Source organism: Callithrix jacchus, chromosome 2 (genome assembly GCF_049354715.1).
Source record: "Callithrix jacchus isolate 240 chromosome 2, calJac240_pri, whole genome shotgun sequence".
Taxonomy (NCBI): Eukaryota; Metazoa; Chordata; class Mammalia; order Primates; family Cebidae; genus Callithrix; species Callithrix jacchus.
The window spans coordinates 147,188,273-147,209,908 of record NC_133503.1 but is presented as its reverse complement, the minus strand read 5'-3'; the positions used below and the strand labels follow the sequence as shown (position 1 = coordinate 147,209,908).

The 21,636-nt window shown below is 35.8% G+C and overlaps 1 protein-coding gene across 9 annotated transcripts in view; it reads left to right on the top strand.

Moving 5' to 3' along the window:
- The window catches only part of IPO11 (importin 11), a 221,033-nt gene that overhangs the window by 94,977 nt on the left and 104,420 nt on the right, over nucleotides 1-21,636 (top strand). For all 9 annotated transcript variants that reach the window (XR_013532297.1, XM_078365462.1, XM_002744924.5 and 6 more), the window contains 5 exons: nucleotides 520-553; nucleotides 706-746; nucleotides 2,734-2,850; nucleotides 8,474-8,587; nucleotides 20,173-20,288. Coding sequence is in view for 8 of the 9 variants with exons in the window: in XM_078365462.1 (XP_078221588.1) it covers nucleotides 520-553; nucleotides 706-746; nucleotides 2,734-2,850; nucleotides 8,474-8,587; nucleotides 20,173-20,288 (422 nt within the window). In the remaining variant the exon portion in view is untranslated. The remainder of the gene's footprint in view (nucleotides 1-519; nucleotides 554-705; nucleotides 747-2,733; nucleotides 2,851-8,473; nucleotides 8,588-20,172; nucleotides 20,289-21,636) is intronic.

The following is a 21,636-nucleotide window of genomic DNA, read 5'->3' as shown; positions in this document are numbered from 1 at the left end:
CATATATAAACCTTTCTGTATTTCTGAACTGTGGGGTTTAGAAAATCTCAGAATATTGTGGGGATATTTCAGAGGTTTGCTGTAATTGAGGTTACAAATGGAAATTTGCTTGTGTTCTTCCGGTCTCCTTCCTTCTTGTCTCCTTTTACACCTTTCACTTATACATTCTCCAGTTTGCTCAACCCCGCTCTAGTTTCCTGCTTCCTTTTCCCTCAATCCCTTACTCTCCACATCTTTTATGGCAAATTATTTTCCTTCCTGGAAGGACTCACTGGATAAAAGGCTTGTTAAGTCAATTATGGGAAAGTGAGAAGAATAGGAATAAATGCTACTTTATCTTTTCTTTTTATTCCTTGCTTTGGAGAAAGGGAATGTTCTTTTATTTCTGAAAATTTATATGGTCTGTGACTCTAATAATAAGGGTAAAAAAATGTGATTTGAAATAAATTTTTTTGTTTGATATTAATGATGTTTAGTCATTTAAAAATGATTAAAAACTCACGATATACTTTCTTTTAGGTCCGTATTGAAACAGCTACAACTTTGAAGTTAAATATCCTTCTGAAAATTTAAAAATACTTTATTGAAAAGAACTTTCATACTTTCAAGTTATTGTTTTGTGAAATTAATTTATGTATATTGTTTATATGTATGTTTATTTTGATAAAAATTATATATTCTTAATATTCCTTAACTGCTCTTTACCTGTTGATGATTTTGAATTTAGAACAGATCAGTTTCTACCGGTAAGAATATATGCTTCGAGGTTTTCTTTTTAAAACAATTTCTGCCTATATCTTTGATATTGTATTATTTTATAGATGAAATTATGTGTTACTTATTAAAGTTACATTTAAAAGTATGCTGTATTGGATTATATTGGAGGACATAACTTTTATTTGTAAACTGTTTTGGTAACTTTTATTGGTAACAGTTCACTCATATTCTGCTTATTTTTGTTTAGCAATTTTGTCATCTATGTTGAAGTTGGTTGCCAAACCTTTTTTCGACATTCAAAAACATCTAGTATCTTCCTTTTTTTGTGTGTCTGTAACTTTTACTTTTTAGGTTATTTCTCTGTGTTGAGTATGTATATCTGTATCCTATCCTACATACTTGATTGTAAATTACTTGATGAGCTGAATACCAAGTTCTACTCATCTTTTTACTCTTTACTCAACCCTCAGCACTGAGCATGGTGTTTTCCCATAATTGGTACTCAGTAAGTACTTGTTAAACATGTCAGTAACATTGGGGTGTTAGTATTTATTCTAAAGAGGATTAGGGGAGAAGAAAGTTACGTGATAAAATGTCTCTCTGTACTTCTTTTGTACAGATAAATAAAGATTTTTTTGTACAGATAAATGTCTATCTGTACTTCTTTTGGTGAGGGGGATAGATAGGGGAGCTTGTAGAGCAGTTATCTTGCTTTAATACGAAGTCACTAGACAATTTTTGGATGAAAGGAATGTGTTGTAGAAATTTGTATTAAAATGAGCCATATATCTGAAAGAACAAATGCTTGCTTTATGTAAGTGTATGTGATTTGTTAGTTTCTTTCTTTCTTTATTTTTTTTTGAGATGGAATTTCGCTCTTGTTACCCAGGCTGGAGTACAATGGTGCGATCTCGGCTCACCGCAACCTCCACCTCCTGGGTTCAGGCAATTCTCCTGCCTCAGCCTCCTGAGTAGCTGGGACTACAGGCGGGCACCACCATGCCCAGCTAATTTTTTGTATTTTTAGTAGAGACGGGTTTCACCATGTTGACCAGATGGTCTCGATCTCTTGACCTCGTGATCCACCCGCCTCGGCCTCCCAAAGTGCTGGGATTACAGGCATGAGCCACCACACCCGTCTGATTTGTTAGTTTCTTACATAATTTTCATAATATAAGAGTTCACAGCCAGACATAGGATATTTGGTTTTGATTTCCTAGTAAGAACTATTCTGCCATTTTTAGAATAACAGGTTATATCTATAAAAATGTATGTTTTCATGCAGTATATGTTAAGGGCCACATCAGCTAGCTGGCATGTAAGTGCAATAATTAATGTCTTTTTGCTGTACTGAGTAGGTCTTGCAAAACAAAATATTTTGTGATTGACAATGGGCATATGTGGAAGAACAGTGACAAGGCACTGCTAATAGTTAACAGTATAAATTTAAACATACACATCTTAGACAATATTCCACTAAACATTATTCAGTTTGTGGATGAGTTATATTCTGAAATGGACACATTTAGCAGCAATGAAGAAAGAAAATAGTTTTTTTTTTTTGAGACAGAGTCTTGCTCTGTCATCAGGTTGGAGTACAGTGGTTTGATGGAGGCTCACTGCAATCTCTGCCTCCTGGGTTCAAGCGATTCTCCTGCCTCAGCCTCCCAAGTAGCTGGGACTACACCGCATCCAGCTAATTTTTTGGCATTTTTGGTAGAGACGGGGTTTCACCATGCTGGCCAGGATGGTCTTGATTTCTTGACCTTGTGATCCACCTGCCTCAGCCTCCCAAAGTGTTGGGATTACAGGTGTGAGCCAGAAAACACTTTTTTACATTTTAGAAGCTTGAATAATTTCAAGTTGTTTAGGTAATGCCAAGCTTTTGGCTTTTTGCTTATTTGACTTTTACTGCTTTAACCTTATGATTTATTTCTTCTGTTTGTATGCATGTAGAGGTCTATTGATTTCTATTCTAAACCTTTTTTATTTCATTTTATTTATTTTCACCTGCAGTATTTGGAAACCATGTTCACACTACTTTTTCAGCTACTGCAGCAAGTTACAGAATGTGACACAAAGATGCACGTTTTGCATGTCCTTTCTTGTGTCATTGAAAGAGTCAATGTGCAGGTAATTATATTGTAAAATATGAAAATAAATGTCTGACAGGTGAGTAGAGTATATGTAAAGTTCCTTAGTATCCTTGACTACATTGTTTAAGAGTTAAAACATTAATTGAAAAGCTTCTAACTTATCGATTGTCGTTTCAGTTATGTATTACTCAAAATTGACATTTATATTCAAGTTTTAAAAAATGACTAAGAAAATTAACATATTAAAAAATTGGATCAACAATATAGAGGTATTCATAAAGCAGAATTTTTGATATTTTAGAAGATTCAGCTAATGTAAAATTCAGTGTATTTGAGAGCATAGCCAGAAGTGCCCATCAGCAAGACTTCTGGAAAGTCTGCTATTTTTACCTTAACCATTAAGTATGTTTTGCCATCTAGTCTGCATTATATTTACTTTTGGCTTAATGTAAAAATGATGTGTAAAGCTCTTAACAGTTCAATTATTCAGCTTCTCCAGTCACTCTGAATCTTTGTGAAAAATTGTTAATCCAGTAAACCACACTGTAATTATCCTTGTGGCTTTCTATATTCTAGTTCACCATTGCATATCCTTGTTTGGAAGGCACTGGAGCAAATCTGTGATTTGCTTTGTATTAGGAAAGATAATTGATTTGGATTTCACAGACTTAGAGTTTACTCTTGGATCTGCTATTAATGAATTGTGACACCTTGAGCAGATTTATTAATTCTAAAGAAATTGATGAGAATAGCTATTAATTATTCTGTAATGACAACATACTGACATATGTGTTGAATGCTTTGTGTATATTTCTTATGTAGTTCTCACAAAAAACTTGAGGTAGATGTTAGAATTTATTTTCTCTAACAATTTGAAACTTGAAGGAACTTTTCAAAGTTCACATAATTTAATAGCACTGCTCATACGTAAACTCAGCATAATGCCACTCCTGTGGTAGGGTTGAGTCACTGTTAATCATTTGAAACAGATCTGCATACTGTTGTCTAAAAGTAGTAATATCTTGCATGATTCTTAGTACTTGGTGTTCTTAATACATTAATCACATTATTTCATTTGATGCTGTTTTTCACCAACATTGAGAGAGTTTGGTCACACAGAGTTCATTGCAGCTGTTTTAAGAACTCATTTTAAGTCCTTGCCTCCACTATTTAGTTTGGGCAGTCTTTAACCTTGTGTCCTCATATATAAAATAGTAATGATAATTCTGAACTCACCTGACTTAGGATTTCATGAGCATGAAATTATTATACATGTCCAGTATGCTTCAGAGTACTAAAAACTGCAATAAATTGTTTAAAAAGTTGATTATTAAAACAAGATTTGGCCATTTTCTTTAATTTTATTTAGATATATATGGCTGATGGAAATTTCTTAAGTAAAACTTTTTTAAATAGAAATGGATTTTCTTACCTTTGCCTCCCCAAATTTCGAATTAAACCTTTTTCTCCAAAAGTGTGTTATTATTTTGGCTTGGTAAATTTAAAAATACTTTTGTGTTTCTGTCTACACTCATCTTTAGAAACACAAATAGCCTAAGCAGCTCATTTGCTGTATCATCAGAAAGTAACAATTAGATATAGTTATTCAGTAAAGTTTTTGCTTTTCAAAACTTACGCTAAATAGGAAATGGTTAAAAAATACTTTCAGTTGTCTGATTCTTTAACTTTTTTCCATGTTAACCTTTGATCAACCCTGTCATTGTTATCATTGTTGCATATGTACCTCAACTCTCTTTCATATGCCAAATTTGATGTTTGTCCATGAGGCAACAAACTTTTTAAAAAATGTTAACAAATTTTATCTTTTTTGAGACAGAGTCTTGTTCTGTCACCCAAGCTGGAGTGCAGTGCTGCATGTCAGCTGACTGCACCCTCTGCCCCAATCCCCTGGGTTCAAGTGATTCCTGTGCCTCAGCCTCCTGAGTAGCTTGGATTATAGGCATGTGCCACCATGCCTGGCTGATTTTCTTCTTTTTTTGTACTTTTAGTAGAGACAGGGTTTCGCCGTGTCAGCCAGGCTGGTCTCGAGCTCGGGTTTAAGGGATCCACCTGCCTTGGCCTTCCAAAGTGCTGGGATTACAGACGAGAGCCACCACACATGGCCTGAATTATCCTTTTGATATTAGGCAGCGAACATTTTGTGCCATCTTACAATAGTGCTTTCTGACACATACAGTTTAATTTTGAAGTTTCAGTAAAGTCACCATCTTTGTACCATATGTACAATTATTTGAATATTGTTTTTGCTTTTTGAGAAAGTAGTTGAAAACTTACAGTTAACTTTTCTAGTACAGAAAGCTTATAAATATGTAGTCAAAATAAATATGTAATCATCAGATGTGATATCAGGCAGTCTTTGGGCTTGTGCATTTCCTAAGTGAAAGAACAAAATTAAAGGGCCTCTGTGAAATATAAAATACTCTATTGAAAATAGTGTCTAAAAGATGATGTGTCTTTGGAGACTTAGAGTAATTTTTTTAATCCCAGTGATAGAGCCCTCTTTAAAACATTTGTTAGATTGTCACATATTTGATTTTCATGTTGTCAGAGGTGAATGATAGTGGAGCTTTCCCTATGTATGAATTAACTCATAAGGCCATAAAGTGCTTCCCCAACACCCCAAATTCTTTGGTAAGAACACTTAACATGAGATCTGTCCCCTTAACAAAACTGTAAGTGTAGAATACATTATTGTTGACTTTTGGTTCAACATTCTATAGCAGAACTCTAAAGCTTATTCATCTTGTTTACCTGAAACTTTGTGCCTGTTGATTAGTAACTCATTTCCCCTTCCCCTTAGTCCCTGGCAACCATCATTCCACTCTTTGATTCTATGAATTCCACTATTTTAGATAACTTCATATAAGTAGAATTGGCAGTGTTTGTCTTTCTGTGGGTAGTTTGTTTGATTTAGCATATTGTTAGCAAGGTATATTCACAATGTCCCATATTGCAGAATTTCCTTCTGTTTTTAAGGCCACATAGTATATGTATGCCCTTATGTAGGCAATACCACATGTTCTTTATCCACTCATCTGTTGTTGATGGATATTTCGGCTGCTTCCACATGTTGGCTATTATGAATAAACATGGTAGTGCCAATAATTTAATAGGATTGCTGGAAGATATGGTGGTTCTAGTTTTCAGTTTTTTGGGAATCTCCATGCTACTTTCTATAGCAGGTATAACATTTTACATCCCTACCAACAGTCGTACAAGGGTATCAGTTTCTCCATACAGTTGCCAACACTTGCATTGTCTTTTTTTTTTTTTTTTTAATGATAGCCACCTTGACTATTTTTGATTTGCATTTTGGTTTTGATTTGCGTTTCCTATTGACTGCAGAAACTTTCTTATTAGTTCTATGTGATTTTTTAAATGTTTTGCAAATAATTGAAATTAGCCTTCCCTTAAAAACCTTGTATTATAATCCTATTCATAAGTTTATATGGATAGTATTTTTTCTTTCACCTCTTTTCATTGAAAATTCTCAAACCTACAAAAAAGTTATAAGAATAGCTCACCACTCATATATCCTTCACTTAGTTTCATCACTTACTAATATTTTACATTTGCTTTCTTTTTTCTATCCACATGTACAGATTGTTGTTGTAAAACCATTTCAGTTTTAGTTGCAGACATCATGGCACTCTCCAGAATATTAGATGTCTCCTTCTTAAGAGATGTATGTTCCATTTCCTACATTATTATAACTGCGATTAGACTCAGGAAACTTAACACTGATGTAATACTGTTAACTAATATCAAGTCAGTATTCAGATTTCCTTAGTTCCCCCCATTAGTTATCCTCCCACCCCACTGGAATATGTTTGACTCTGATGCCCCTGCTATGTTATTTTTAATGCCTAGTGTTTTTCTTTTTTTTTTCTTTTGTATCTTTCACAGCATTCTATGATTTATATTTTTGTTTGTTTTTTGAGATGTAGTCTCGCTTTGTCACACAAGCTAGAATGCAGTGAGGCTGTCTTAGCTCACTGCAACCTCCTAGATTGAAGCAATTCTTTTGCCTCAGCCTCCCGAGTATCTGGGATTACAGGTGCCTGCCACCACACCCAGGTAATTTTTGTATTTTGAGTAGAGGTGGGGTTTCCCCACTTTGGCCAGGCTGGTCTTGAACTGCTGATCTCAAGCGATCCACCCACCTTGGCCTCCCAAAGTGCTGGGATTACAGGTGCGAGCCACTGTGCCAAGCCACTGTGATTGATTTTGGAGTACTGTTTTTGTAGCATTAATTTTAATTTAGAATATTGTATATTCTAATGACAGCCTAGATTAGAATAGAAATATTTTATCAATTTTAAATGTAACTGGGTACTTTGGTTTTTATTACCCCATTTGTAATTTATGGTATATATTTCTTTTCTATAATTTCTAGGAAAGTATCCTCTCTATTTAAAACCAAAACTACCTTATTTTCCTTATCAGTAGATTGTGTTGTCATATGCTTATTTTTAGTTGTTTATGAATGAGTTAGATACTTTGAAATGTTTTTATGTATTAATTGGCCTGCTTTTATGAGCTAATTGGAGTGATCTTTGAGATAGATCACTTAGTGATATTGAGCACATGGTCTAGAAATAATAGTCAAATTTTGAAAATAAGGTATTACTTGATAAATGTGTGAAAATAAGATAGTTTGTGTCTTAATATTTATTCACTTATATCTTACTGAGATGTTTGGGCAAATATTTACTTCTTACTTTTCTGCATTTCCCACCACTACTTCCATCACCAGGAGAGGGGAACAAATTTTATAGTTGTTTGGCTACCCTTTTAGAGTATTTTGCTAGCAGAATAAAGAAAATCTCCCTTTCTGGGAACATTTTAAATTTTAATCCGTGATATTCAAATAGATAGTAGTGAAGCTGTGAAGCTCTAGTCTTTCTATTTCATCCCCAAGGATACTCTTAAAGCAATTTGAAATACTGTGATACTAAGATTATAGCAATTTCAAATACTGGAGTTGAAATGCTGTCCAGCATCATTGTAGATCCATTTTGTTTTTCAGGAAACTACTGTCAGACTCAGCTGTGCTTCAGAGTAAAATCTAAAATCTGATTAACTTAATCTGTAGTGAGTTTAGCAGTTTTATCCTTTGAAATGGTTTCTTCCTCTGTGTTTCCACTGTACCTTGTATACACCTTCATCATTGCACTTATCCTTTTTCATTGTAAGAGTTTGTAAAGCTCTCTTTGTATCCTTTTTTTCCCAGTGCCTTGTGCTCAGGGCCTGAAACTTGGAAGATGTTTGTAGAATAAATGAATAAATGCTGACTTTTTAAAAAAAAACAATAGTATAATTTCCAATTAGGTAAGCTGTTTTATTAAAGAAGAAGCAGGATATTACAGCGTTTTCTGTTATCTAAAGAATTTTTTTTATATTCATAAATTTTATTTCATTCAGTACACTTGATGCTTGTTTAAAATTATTTAAAAATATTTGCTATAGAGCCCTGGGTCTTTATGTAATATCTAGTTTATTTCATAAGGAATTGAGCATAATACATTGTATTTAGTAAATATTAAATATTTGCTGCCTGGGACTTAACAGTGTTTTCAAAGTAAAGTGCCTTTTTTACTAATACAATTTTGTTGCTTCCCCTACTTATATTGTGATAGATACGACCATATGTGGGATGCTTGGTACAATATTTGCCCCTCCTTTGGAAGCAGAGTGAAGAACACAATATGTTGAGATGTGCTATTTTGACAACACTTATTCATCTTGTGCAGGTAAGTCACTTCTCCACAGGGTTTTTTTTTTTTAGTTTAGTGGGTTTTTAAAAATTCTTTTAAACATTTAAAAATTGTTTTTATGTGATTTATGTTAATGGTACTGGAATACATCACATTTTACTTTTACCTTTTTTTCCATGTATGATCTAAACAGATTTAAAAACAACTTTTGCATGCTTATTTTGGACATTTTTTTTGAGGATGTGAAAAATATTATTCACTTTTAAAGTAGATGTCTTCTATTAGATGTAGTTGTCTCCGGTGATGATAGACTCATGGTTCGTGCAGTCCACGGTACTATGCATGCAGTTCCTTTCTGCTTGAACATACTTTATGTTTTCACTCTTTTTCCTTGATTTAAAATAAAAAATTTCTCAATTATAACTTGGGAAGGTAGGAAACCACGTGAGTTGCTTTTGAGGGGAGACGAGCAAATTGGATTTCAAACATTTTGACTTTGAGGTGTTGGGATGTGTAGAAGGTAGAGAGGAACCTGAAACTTTGAACTGGACTGTAGTTCTCATTTGAACTGTTATTAAAGTGAATTGTAGTCTGGTAAAAGCATGAAGAGGGAAGAGCTCAAGGCCATGAGTTAGAATATATGTGTGGGGATGCTCAAATGATTTTACTGACCTCACCCATAAATTTGAGAAATTTTCCACTGGGGGAGAATTTAGAAGTATCCTTCAATTCAGAATTACTACTCTAAAGCTTTCTTAAATTGTTTAGAAAAACACCAGAAACTTTTCTTAGAAGCTTTGATACTTTTTGAACATGACCTAATTCTTTCCATAAATCTTTTCTTTTCTTTTTTTTTTTTTTTTGAGACTGTGTCTCGCTCTGTTGCCCAGGCTGGAGCTCAGTGGCATGATCTCAGCTCACTGCAACCTCCATCTCCTGGGTTTGAGCAATTCTCCTGTCTCAGCCTCCCAAGTAGCTGGAATTATGTGTGCAGGCTACCACACTGGGCTAATTTATGTATTGTTAGTAGAGATGGGGTTTCACCATGTTAGCCAGGCTGGTCTCAGACTCCTGACCTCAAGTAATCCAGCCACCTTGGCCTCCCAAAGTGCTAGGATTATATTTGTGAGACATTGCGCCCAGCCCCTCTATAAATATTTATGCATGAGTTTTAGTTACAGATTTCTGTCTAAGGCAGTATCAGCTAAATAGTAATGCAAAATATTTTTAATGTACTTTTCCCTTTTTTTTTCAATGTGGTAAAATACACGTAACATAAAATTTACAATTTTAAGTGTACAGTTTAGTGGTATTAAATACATTCATAATGTTGTTCAGCTATAACTACTATCTATCTCCATTAACTCTTTTTATCTTGTAAAACTGAAGCTATACCATTAAACAATAACTCCACAGCTCCATTGATAGTATCTTTGCCAAAATGTATTTTTAAGCTCAACTTGGGACTTTTGTGTGGGATATGTGACAAAACACCAACTTTTATATCTCCTCAGGCAGTAGTGTCAAGAAGTCAGAGCAACTCTTGTCAAATGTTTTACCTTTTTTCTTTAATCATGACATTGAAGTACCCTGTATATTTTTACAGGCCAAGAGTACAAGGTTCAACCAAGTAGTAATCTACCCTACTTGGAGAAAGCATGTAACGTTTAATACCAAAGTTGAGACTGTAGCTTAAAATATATTTTCATCCATTTGGGAAGGTTATACTAAAGTTTACTGGTTTACCATGGCTCATGCCTGTAATCTCAGCATTTGGGAGGCCGAAGTGGGTGATCACTTGAGGTCAGGAGTTTGAGACTAGCTTGGCCAACATGGTGAAACCCCGTCTCTACTAAAAATATGAAAATTAGCTGGCTATGGTGGTGCACACTTGTAGTCCTAGTTACTCAAGAGGGCAAAGTGGGAGAATCGCTTGAACCTGGTAGGCAGAGGTTGCAGTGAGCTCAGATGGCGCCACTGCACTTTAGCCTGGGTGACAGAGTGAGACCCTATCTCAAAAATAAAAAAATAAGTTTACTGGTAAATTTCTTACAAAATGCTTCTATCTTTTGGCTTTTGACACATAACAGACAGATAATTGTGAAAGTTCTGTATGTTTTTTTTTTAAACCTGGAAACCCAGATTCTGGTAGTCTTTGTAGAGGGTGGTCACTGGGTGAAAATAAACTTTCTAGTCTGTATAGTTGACCTTAGTGGAAGTAGGTATTCATTCATACACTAAACATTTATTGAGAACCTGCAATGTGTAATACATGGTAATAGGCACTGGGATACAGAAATGAATAGAAGAAGCTCTTTGTGTAGGTGAGTAGGGAAATACTAAATAATTGTGTTAATTGCTCTGTTAGCAATTAAGACCATACTGCTATTGGGGGTACATGTTCTGTTTGCTGTATCACGTGGAGGGTGAGGTGGGGCACATTAGGGAAGGCCTCCTGACAGAGATGTTACTCAAATTGTGATGGTGTTAAATAGTGTTAAACAACAAGTGTTATTGAGATGGTGTTTTAGGAATGAGAGTGGAAAAGTGTTTTAGACATATGAACCGAAATGTGTAAAGCTCCCTAAGCATTAGAGAATGCAGTACATTTTATTTTTTTTAAGGTTTATATATTGATCAATTTTAATGTTGATAAAGGAGTTAGTTCTTAAAGATTTTTTGAATGAAAGTATTAGAACCCTGCTCCTCTTTCTCATTTCCTTTTTGGTGGAAGAATCTACTTTCAACTCTTACAGCCAGATCATAGGTTCTCAGTCTTTCTCACTCTAACATATTATTTATTTTTGATATAAGCATTGTAGGCATTATTTCTTCACTTCTCTGCATAGAAGATGAAAATGCAATTCTTTTGTACCCTTGTGTCCTTTCTATTCCTCCATCCTCCCAATATACTTGATTGTATAAAGACTACTCAAGGCATATATCATTATGTCATGATTAATTTTCTCTTATACATGGTGTTCCCAGCTTTCACTCTTGTATTAATAATTTTGTTTGCTTAGTATACTGAGGAAGTACCATAAACTTGGTGTTTTAAAACAATATCTATTTATTAACTCATAGTTCTGTAAGTTAGAAACTGGGCATGCCGTGTCTGAATTCAGAGTTTAATGGACTGAAATTGAGGTGACTGCCAGAATAAATTCTTCACTAGAGGATTTGCAGAAGAATATGTTTCCGTACTCATTCAGCTTGTTGGCAGAATTTAGTTCCTTGATTTTTAGGATTAAGGTCCCAGTTTACTTGTTGGCTGTCATCTGGGGTCCCCTCTCATTCCCAAGTCTAGCCACATTCATTGACGCATAGCCCTTTCCATGTTCAAAGTCAGCAATGGTGTGGTTCTCGACTTTCAGATCCCCTAAGGGTTTCAATCTGTGGCTTTCCCTTATGCCACTAGGTAGAGAATGCTCTCTTTTAAAGGGTTCATGTGAGTAGGTCAGGCACACCTGGATAATCTTTCTATCTAAGGTCAGCTGATTTCAGATTTTAATTACATCTGTAACTTATTTCTTCGCAGTAGTACCTAGATTTGTATTTGAATAACTGGGGAATGAGGCATGGTGTGCATACACTGGTGGCCAAGAACCTTAGGTGGTCATCTTAGATTTCTGCTTAGTACACTTAGTTTTCTATGCAATTAAACCTATGCTTTTCACTTGTTATCTACACAGTCCCTCAGTATTGTTTTGTTACTTTCATCATCTTGAAGAGATACCACAGATTCTTATGTGCTCTAGTTTGGACTGGTTTTACTTAAGCTTTTGCATAGCTGTTACAACTGGATTTTCTTTCAGTGCCTATCCCTTCTGTGGGATGTCTGTTTTCTGTGCATCATGTCATGTCTTTTTTTTTTTTTAAACCACTAGACTACCAGAGACATGTCTTTCTTGTTTTACTTTTTTTTCTGGTGGAGGCCATGAATGGCACTGGCGTTTTATAAAAATATATGGGAAGTACATTTTTTTGAGATTTTGCATGTGTGAAATGTCTTCATTCTACTTTCACATTGATTAGTAGTTTGGCTGGTATAAAAGTCTACGTTTCTCCCTCAGAATTTTTGAGACTTTTTTTCTTTGTCTTACAGGCTTCCAAAGTTGCTCTGGGGACCCTGGAGCCATCCTAATTCTTGAATCTTGAATGTATCATCCCTCTTTCCCTTTTCTGGCAACTTGTATAATCATCTGTGTGTTCCTGTTTTAAGTTTCATGATGTGAGTGTCTTTTCATCTCACTGTTTTGGACACTTGGTGGACATTTCAAGCTGGAAACTCATGTTCCTGAATTCTAGATGACTCCATTTTATTTTATTTCCTCCTCTTCATATTTTTCTTTTCTTACTTTCTGAACTTTTTGCTACTTACAGGATAGATATTTTGAACCAGTCATCTGATTTTCTTAGTTTCTTTCCTGCTTTTTCTTCTCTTTGTCCGTATGTTCTACTTTCTAGGGAATTTTCTCAGTTTTATCTCTTAGCCTTTTTATTGAGTTTTTCTTTTATGTAGACATGTTTTCATGCCTATGAAATCTTTTGTGTTTTGCTGAATAATTGTTTTGTACAACATTTCATTTTTGTTTTCTGGATGCAGTGTTTTAATTACCAAATATAATAATGATACATTTTTCCAAGCTTTCATCTCTGCTTGGTCTCTGTTTCTTTCAAGGTACTGTTTTCTATTTAGTTTTTTTGTTGTTCTCTTTTTTTATAACAAACATTTTAATCATATCTGTTGATCCTTGGTTGCCTTCTCTTATTTACTTATTTACTCTCTATTATAAAAAATTTGAATCATACACAAAAAAGGAAGAAGAGTGTAATGAATTCTGAAGCACCACCCAACCTCAAGATCAGCATTTTGTCTATGTAAATTTAGCAGTGGGCACTAAAAAAACAGAGTGGAAGGATTGCGTATGTGGTATGGTGGGGAGGCTTGCTGATTGTGTGTTTTTTTTTTTTTTTTTTTTTTTTTTTTTAATTTGGTGGGGGAGGAAGGCAGACAGGAAAGGAATAAGGACGGTAGGGAGGAAGGAAGGGATGAAGGAAGGAAGGAAGGGAGGAAGCGGGGAGGAAGGGAGGGAGGGAGGGAAGGGAAGAAAGGAAATCAAGCAATGAAAGAGACATTGCCGACCTGGATCTAGAGGTTTACAAGTTGATTTCTTTTTTTTTGAGAGAAGGAAAGAAAAAAAAATAAGTAAAGGAGAGGAAGAAAGAGGAAGAGAAAGAGGGAAAGTAAATGGAAATATTGCTTTATTTTGAAAAAAATTGGGCATTAATAATGGCCAATCAATGTTTCATTTAAACTAATGGGTAGGTGTGGTGTGGTATTGACAAGAATGTATATTTTGTGTATTTGAAGTGGAGAGCTCTATAAATATTTATTAAGTTTACTTGTTCTGGATCTGAGTTCGAGTCCTTGATATCCTTATTAATTTTCTGTCTCATTGAATCTAAGTCTCCTATCTGGGTGTTAGGATCGTTAGCTCTTGTTGTTGCATTGATCCTTTTACCACTATATCTTTGTTGCTTTAAAATCTATTTTATCCGATACGAGAATTGCAACTTCTGCTTTTTATTTATTTATTATTTATTTTTGCTCTCCATTTGGTTGGTAGATCTTTCTCCATCCCTTTGTTTTGAGTCTTTGTGTATCCTTGCATGTGAAACAGGTCTGGATGTAACATGCCATTGGGTTTTGGCTGTGTCTTTTGATTGGGAATTCAGTCAATTTAGGGTTACTGCCATTTGATGTTGACTGGCTGTTTTATCCATTTGTTGGTGTAAATTCTTCTTTATGTTGTTGCTCTTTACTTTTTGGTGTATTTTTAGAAAGGCTAATACTGGTTGTTTCTTTCTGTGTGTAATGCTTCTTTCAGAAGCTCTTGTAAAGCAGGCCTGGTGGTAATAAAATCTCTGAGTTCTTGCTTATTCATAAAAGATTTTATTTTTCCATCAGTTGTGAAGCTTAGTTTGGCTGGATATGAAATTCTGGGCTGAAGGTTCTGTTCTTTGAGGATGTTGAATATTGGCCCCCACTCTCTTCTGGCTTGTAGAGTTTCTGCCGAGAGATCTGCTGTAAGTCTGATAGGCTTGCCTTTGTGGGTAATCTGACCTTTCTCTCTGGCTGCCCTTAGTATCCTCTCCTTCGTTTCAGCCCTGGTGAATCTAACGATTATGTGCCTTGGGGTTGCTCTTCCTGAGGAATATCTTTGTGGTGTTCTCTGTATTACCTGGGGTTGAATGTTGACCTGCTTTGCTAGTTTAGGAAAATTTTCCTGAATAATATCCTGAAGGGTATTTTCCAGCTTGGATTCATTCTCTCTGTCGCATTCAGGTACGCCTATCAAACGTAAATTTGGTCTTTTCACATAGTCCCACATTTCTTGGAGACTTTGCTCATTCCTTTTTATCCTTTTTTCTCTAATCTTTTCTTCACGTTTTATTTCATTAAGTTGGACTTTGACCTCTGATATCTCTTCTTCTGCTTGAACAATTCGAGTGTTTAAACCTGTGCATACTTCTCGGAGTTCCTGTATTGTATTCTTCAGTTCCATTAATTCACTCATACTCCTCTCTAATTTGTCTATTCTCAGTAGGATTTCATCAAACCTTTTTTCAAAGTTCCTAGTTTCTTTACGTTGGGCTACAACATGTTCTTTTAACTCACCGAAGTTTGTTATTATCCATTCCTTGAAGAGTGATTCTGTCATCAGGATGCGCTCGTTCTCCATCAAGCCTTGTTCCATTGTTGATGTGGAACTGTGATCATCTTTAGAGGGAGAAGCGTTCTGACTTTGAGTATTCTCAGCTTTTTTACGCTGGTTTCTTCCCGTCATTGTAAATTTATCCTCCTGTCGTCTTTGATGTTACCAACTTTCAGATTAGGTCTCTTGAGTGGACGTCCAGGTTGTTAGTTCCCAGGGCCAGAGCAGCGGCGTTAAAACTGATGGTGCTTTTCTGCCCAGGATTCTCCTGTCGGGCTTCCTTCTTGTGTCCGTAGTAGGCGACACTGCCTTCCCGGGGCTCCAAACCTCGGTCAGAAGGGGAACCCGTCCCGTTTACTCTGTGCCGAGAGCTGCCGCGTCGAGGTGCCGGCGGAATCGCTGCACCGACCACGAGAGTCGCGCTGGCGACTCGTGTGTTTCCACCACTGGGGGATCTTCTGCTCCGTGAGCGACCAGACTTTGTCTGAAAGTGTGGCGTCCTCTAGTTCTCCGCGCCTTCCCTGAGAGCTGCAATCCCGGGATGTTAGCGATCGGCCATCTTGGATCGTTCTCCGATTGTGTGTTTTTTTATTCTTTTTATTGAGACAGGGTCTCACTCTTTTGTCCAGGATGGAGTGCAGTGGCACAATCTCAGCTCACTGCAACCTCTGCCTCCAGAGTTCAAGTGATCCTCCTGCTTCAGCCTCCCTTGTAGCTGGGTCTACAGGTGTGTGCCACTATGCCCGGAAAATTTTTGTATTTTTAGTGGAGACAGTTTCACCATGTTGGCCAGGCTTGTCTTGAACTCCTGACCTCAGGTGATCTGCCTGTCTTGACCTCCCAAAGTGCTGGGATTACAACTATGAGCCACATTGCCCAGCCATGATTGTGTGTTTTTCTTTTAGGATGATCTGGCTGGGTTTTGTAGGAGAATGTTTTCATGTTAATTTTTTAAGGTCTTTCCTCAGTGAAAGATCCCTCAGTCTCTTGGCTGTTAGATGCTGATGTAATCTTCCTGTTTTATGTCATATCCCTGTTCTTGATTACCTGGTATCTCCCTGTCTTGAAACCATCTGTTTTGTCTTAGCAGAAGATAAATAGCTGGCTTTATGCTGGTTCGGAAGAAGGCCGGTTATTTGTCTGCTTATGTATCTAGATGAGATCTTGGCATCAAACTGCTTTCTAAACGTTTTGTAGAAGTCCTCTTGTTATTACTTCCTTTTCACTGTCCTCAAATCTCTGTCCCCCAAATGCATGCATGCATGCATGCATGCACGCACATGCTCGTACACGTACACACACACACACACACACACACACACACACCTCAAAATACCTGGTGCCATTAGTTTCTCAGTCTTTTTTCTGTAGTGTAAGTCAGGTAGTTTGTCTTTACCTGTCCCCCTGCTGGATTTTAGCTTAGGTTTCTTAGTTGGCTAAATCATTTAGCATTTGTCTTTCTTTCCAGCTTCCAAAGTGAATTACTTTTAGTTTCTCAGTCTTTTTTCTGTAGTATAAGTCAGGTAGTTTGTCTTTACCTGTCCCCCTGCTGGATTTTAGCTTAGCTTTCTTAGTTGGCTAAATCATTTAGCATTTATCTTTCTTTCTAGCTTCCAAAGTGAATTACTTTATCTCTTCTTATGCTGTCTTTGTATTTCTCGTTTTAGTTCTTAAAAAAAAAATTCCTCCTGTATCCTTTTAGTTGGCTTTAGGAAACAACAGTAGTAAATGCATGTGTTGAAATCGTTCATCTGTCAGCCTTCTCCAGATGTTAATACAGTGATTTCTAATACTGTGCATTTATTTGGTAGAGCAGGAACATAGAGTACAGAGCTTATGTAAGGGGAACTGGTCAGGAAGGCTAAGGGAACATCTCTTGAAGGTCAGAGAAAGAAACATGATAATTTATTTTTATTTTAGGAAAATAGGGCACCACTGAGGACACTGGCTTGCAAGTGGTAAAACTTCCAAAGGTCAAGTAGACTAACTAGGAGACTGTTAATCAGAAAAAAGATGATGAGGACCTGAGTTATGGAGAGAAGGGGAAAGATTTGAAAAATATTAAGGAAATAGAACTGAAGAAGAACCAGGAGGTAGTTATAATAATAATTTATCACTAGGTAGAGAGTGATTCATGTCACTTGAGTTAGAAAATACAGGAAGAGCACCTGTATGTTGAGAAGACAATGAGTTGGCTCAGTATTAGAGGTTGAGATACCTCTGGCAGATGATGTACTGTAGTTACTTGATCGTCTGGAGTTCAGACAGTTGTTGCAGAGATGATAGATTTGTATATCATCAGTGTGTTTATGGGACATGGGAGGTGAGCCAAGGATAGTAGTAGCCTGAGAAAGATCAGTATTTAGAGGGTGATTTTTTTTTTCCTTAACTTTTCTTTTGTGGAAGTAATTATAGATTCACAGGAAATTTCAAAGATGGTATATAGAGATACCATGTATCCTTCACTCAGTTTCTCCTTACAACTTCTGTAATTATAGTAGAATATTAATTTTCCTCTCCTAATTATTCTAGTAGTTTTCTTATTTTAATAATTGATGAATTTATTTTTGAACTTTTATAGTATTGTAAGCAATGTCTTGTAGTTACTGTGGGCCCAAAAGGTGTTTACATAAAGCTGCATACAAGGGGTTGGACACATTTTTTTAGCTACTAGAATTACAAGGTATTGAATCTCTTCAATCATTGATTAAGGGAGTGTGTGTCTTTAGCAGTTACTTACTTTAGTTTAGCTAATGCTAGCATATTTTGAATATTGGAATAAACACTTAAGCAGATATATTTTCCAAGGGAATTTTAAGCCTACTTCATAACCAAAATTAACTTGACTGTTTTTTCTTAATATTCTCTCTTTTTTGTTTCATGAAAGATTGAGCTATGGAGAGTGAAATTGAAGTGAGTTTTAAGACCCAATGTACTACTCTATTAAATAATGGCATTTTTATAATTCTCTTCCTTTAGAAAACTCCTTAATAAGGTCTTTCAAGTGGTTTTTTGTTATAAAAAGGGCCAAAATTATATTTAACATAAGTTATGGAGATTTAATATATTGTGCAATGTGTATAGTTAAAAAAATAACATATTGTACACTAGAGAATTGCAAATACAACCCCAGAAATTAAACTTAGTAGTATATGTCATCAAAAGGGGAATACACATATTCTGTGTGGCATTGTAATGCTTTGAATTACATTGACATTTGAATTACTTCTTAAGTGAGGAGGTATTTGGTAATTTGGTTTCCTTTTTGTATTCATCAAATCATAGATATTATTATGTTTTACAGATTGACTTTTTACCCCTTTTGTTTTCTTCCAGAGTACTTACTGTGTAGTACATTGAATCAACTTCTCTAAGACAGTAATTCAGCAAACTAGAATCTTAGATAAAAACTTCTCTTCTTCTTACATCTTTGTGTTCTTGACTCATGAAAAATATTAACAAAAATTCTTAAATATGTTTTACTTTTCTTTAAAAAGTAAAAACAAAGGACTCCTTTGCCCTCATCCCAATATCATCCTTTTTCCTTTCCTATATCTAAGAAGCATTAAGAGTTTTTTCTGTTTGCTTCCAGAAACATTTTGTGTACACCATATACAGATATCTAGATATTTAAAAAAATTGTTTGACATGTGGAATTGTTATACACACTTGTGCATCTTTTAAAAAGTATTTGTTTGAAATTTTAAAATTCTATGTCAAATCCCCCCATCCTTTTTTGTTGGGGGAGTCGACAGATTTTCGCTCTGTCATGTAGGTTGGAGTACAGTGGTGGGATCATAGCTCACAGACTGCAGCCTTGAACTCCAGGGCACAAGCAATCCTCCTGCCTCAGTCTCCTGAGTAGCTGGGATTACAGGCAGGTGCTACCATGCTTGGCTAACTTTTGTTTGTTTGTTTGAGACGGAGTTTCACTCTTGGTGCCCAGGCTGGAATGCAGTGGTGCGATCTCAGATCACTGCAACCTCTGCCTCCCAGGTTCAAGCAATTCTTCTGCTTCTGTCTCCCAAGTAGTTGGGATTACAGGCATGTGCCACTACGCCTGGCTAATTTTGTATTTCTAGTAGAGACAGGGTTTTACCATGTTGGCTTGGCCAGGCTGGTTTCGAACTCCTGACCACAGGTGATCCACCCACATCAGCCTCCCAAAGTGCTGGGGGTACAGGTGTGAGCCACCATGCCTGGCCTTGGCTAACTTTTAAATGTTTTTCAAGAATAGAGTCTTCCCATGTTGCTCAGGCTGTTCTCCAGCTCTTGGCCTCAAGCAGTCCTCCTGTCTTGGCCTCCAGAGAGTTGGGATGACAGGTGTGAGCCACAGCGTTCAGCCCCCAGATCCTTTTTAATGGTTTCTCAGTATTCCAGAATATGGAAATTTCATAATTTAATTATTTTACTGATGAACATTTGGGGGCATTCATCCCCCAAATCTTTTTTAATGGCTTCTCAGTGTTTTAGAATATGGAAGTTTCATAATTTAATTGTTTTACTGATGAACATTAGGGTGGGTTCATTTTAGATTAATTATTTAGGTGAGAGCATCTATAGAATTTAAAATACCAATGTTAAAATGTCATCTGAAGTGACAGGGAGAGGAAAATAGATATTTCTTATATGTGCAGTCTCTTAAAATGAACAAATATGTGTAGCCTTGGCATATGTATTTTTTACTGCCAATAGGCAATTGAATAGTATTTTTTGATTTTTGCTTTCCAATTATAAACAGAACTAACTTTGTTTTACTATTGCTTGTAATTAGGGCCTTTCTAAAAATATGATTCATTTTTTTAATAAATTGGTTTGAGGATTTTTTATATGATAGGTAATTTTTTTGATGGGGGATGGGACATTAGAGTGTCTTATAAGTTTTATTTATACTTCCCATAGGGATTAGGAGCAGACAGCAAGAACCTGTACCCTTTCCTGCTCCCAGTTATTCAACTGAGTACAGATGTTTCTCAGCCTCCACATGTTTATCTTCTGGAAGATGGTTTAGAATTATGGTAAGAGGAAAAACTTAACACCATGGATCTTATTTTATTCGTGACCTTTCCTACTCTCATGCCAATAAAGTTAAGGTCATGTAATAAGGCTTTGAAAACAAAAATGTAAACTCTGTTTCTTCAAACTGGGCATGTATCTCCTTTTTTTTGGGCAGCTGTCACTCAGTGTAGGATTACAATTAAAGGGGGACTTTTCAACAGGAACTCAGCTGCATTTCATCTTTTGAAATTTGTCATGTAAAATGGGTTCATGGTAACTTTTCCAAAAAGTTACTGACTTACAATCTCTAATCTGTTAAATGAGATTTTGGGGGGATATTGAGGTCCTCTTACTACTTAACCAAGCATTGAGATATACCTCTGCCCCAAATGGCAAAACTGCTTATAGTCTTACTTATTGTTTTACTGAGTAAATTAATAGTATGCAGTATTAAGAGGTTTTAAAAAAAATACCATGCTTCTGTGGCAGCTCAGGGCTGCAGAGGGTTATTGACTGCCCACGGTGTGTAAGCAACTGTGCTAGAAAATTCTTTTGCTTTATTAAGCTCGCTTTGCTGTTGACAACAGTTTTATCCAGAGACGGTCTTTCAGTAATACATGAAAAGTTTCAAAATCCCATTATATAAATTGATAGTGCAGTTAAAGAAAGCAAATCATAGAAATCAACCATAAAATAAATGAACATTTTTTTCTCTTCTTCCTTCCCTCTCTTTCTTTGGAACTTCCTTCCTTCCTTCCCTTGTTTTTTCTAGATGTCTAGAATTTAACAGTTTTGGTTCTTGGAAATTACCTTTGGTGCAAATTGTAAATAATGATCTCTATCAGGATATGAATGACTTTAAAACTTAACTAGGTGGATACTTATTAATTTGCGGTTTATGTTCCTCAGAAAGGTGTTGTTCAAACTTAAATGACATCTATATGGTTCATTTGTAAATTAGCCTGTTGAAATATTTTATCTTCAAACATATCTATTTGTATAAGGATAGATTACTTTAGATCAGAGGTTGGCAAACTTGTACTGTAAAGAACCAGACATTAAATATTTTAGGGTTTCTAAGTCACACAGTCTTTGTTGCAACTATTCAACTCTGCTGTCAGTGTCAAAACAATCACAGACAATAAATATATTAACAAGTAGGTATGGCTATGTGCCAATTAAGCATCATTTATAGAACTAAGTACCTGGGTGGATTTAGCCCATGAGCTGTAGTTTGCCCACCTCTGCTCTAGAGTATAAGGTAAAATATTAATTCCTGGCATATAAATAATTTTTTGTAAGCATGCAGATACTATATGATGGTGAATGTTAGAAAACAATCTAAATATGCTAAAGAGATTAGACTCA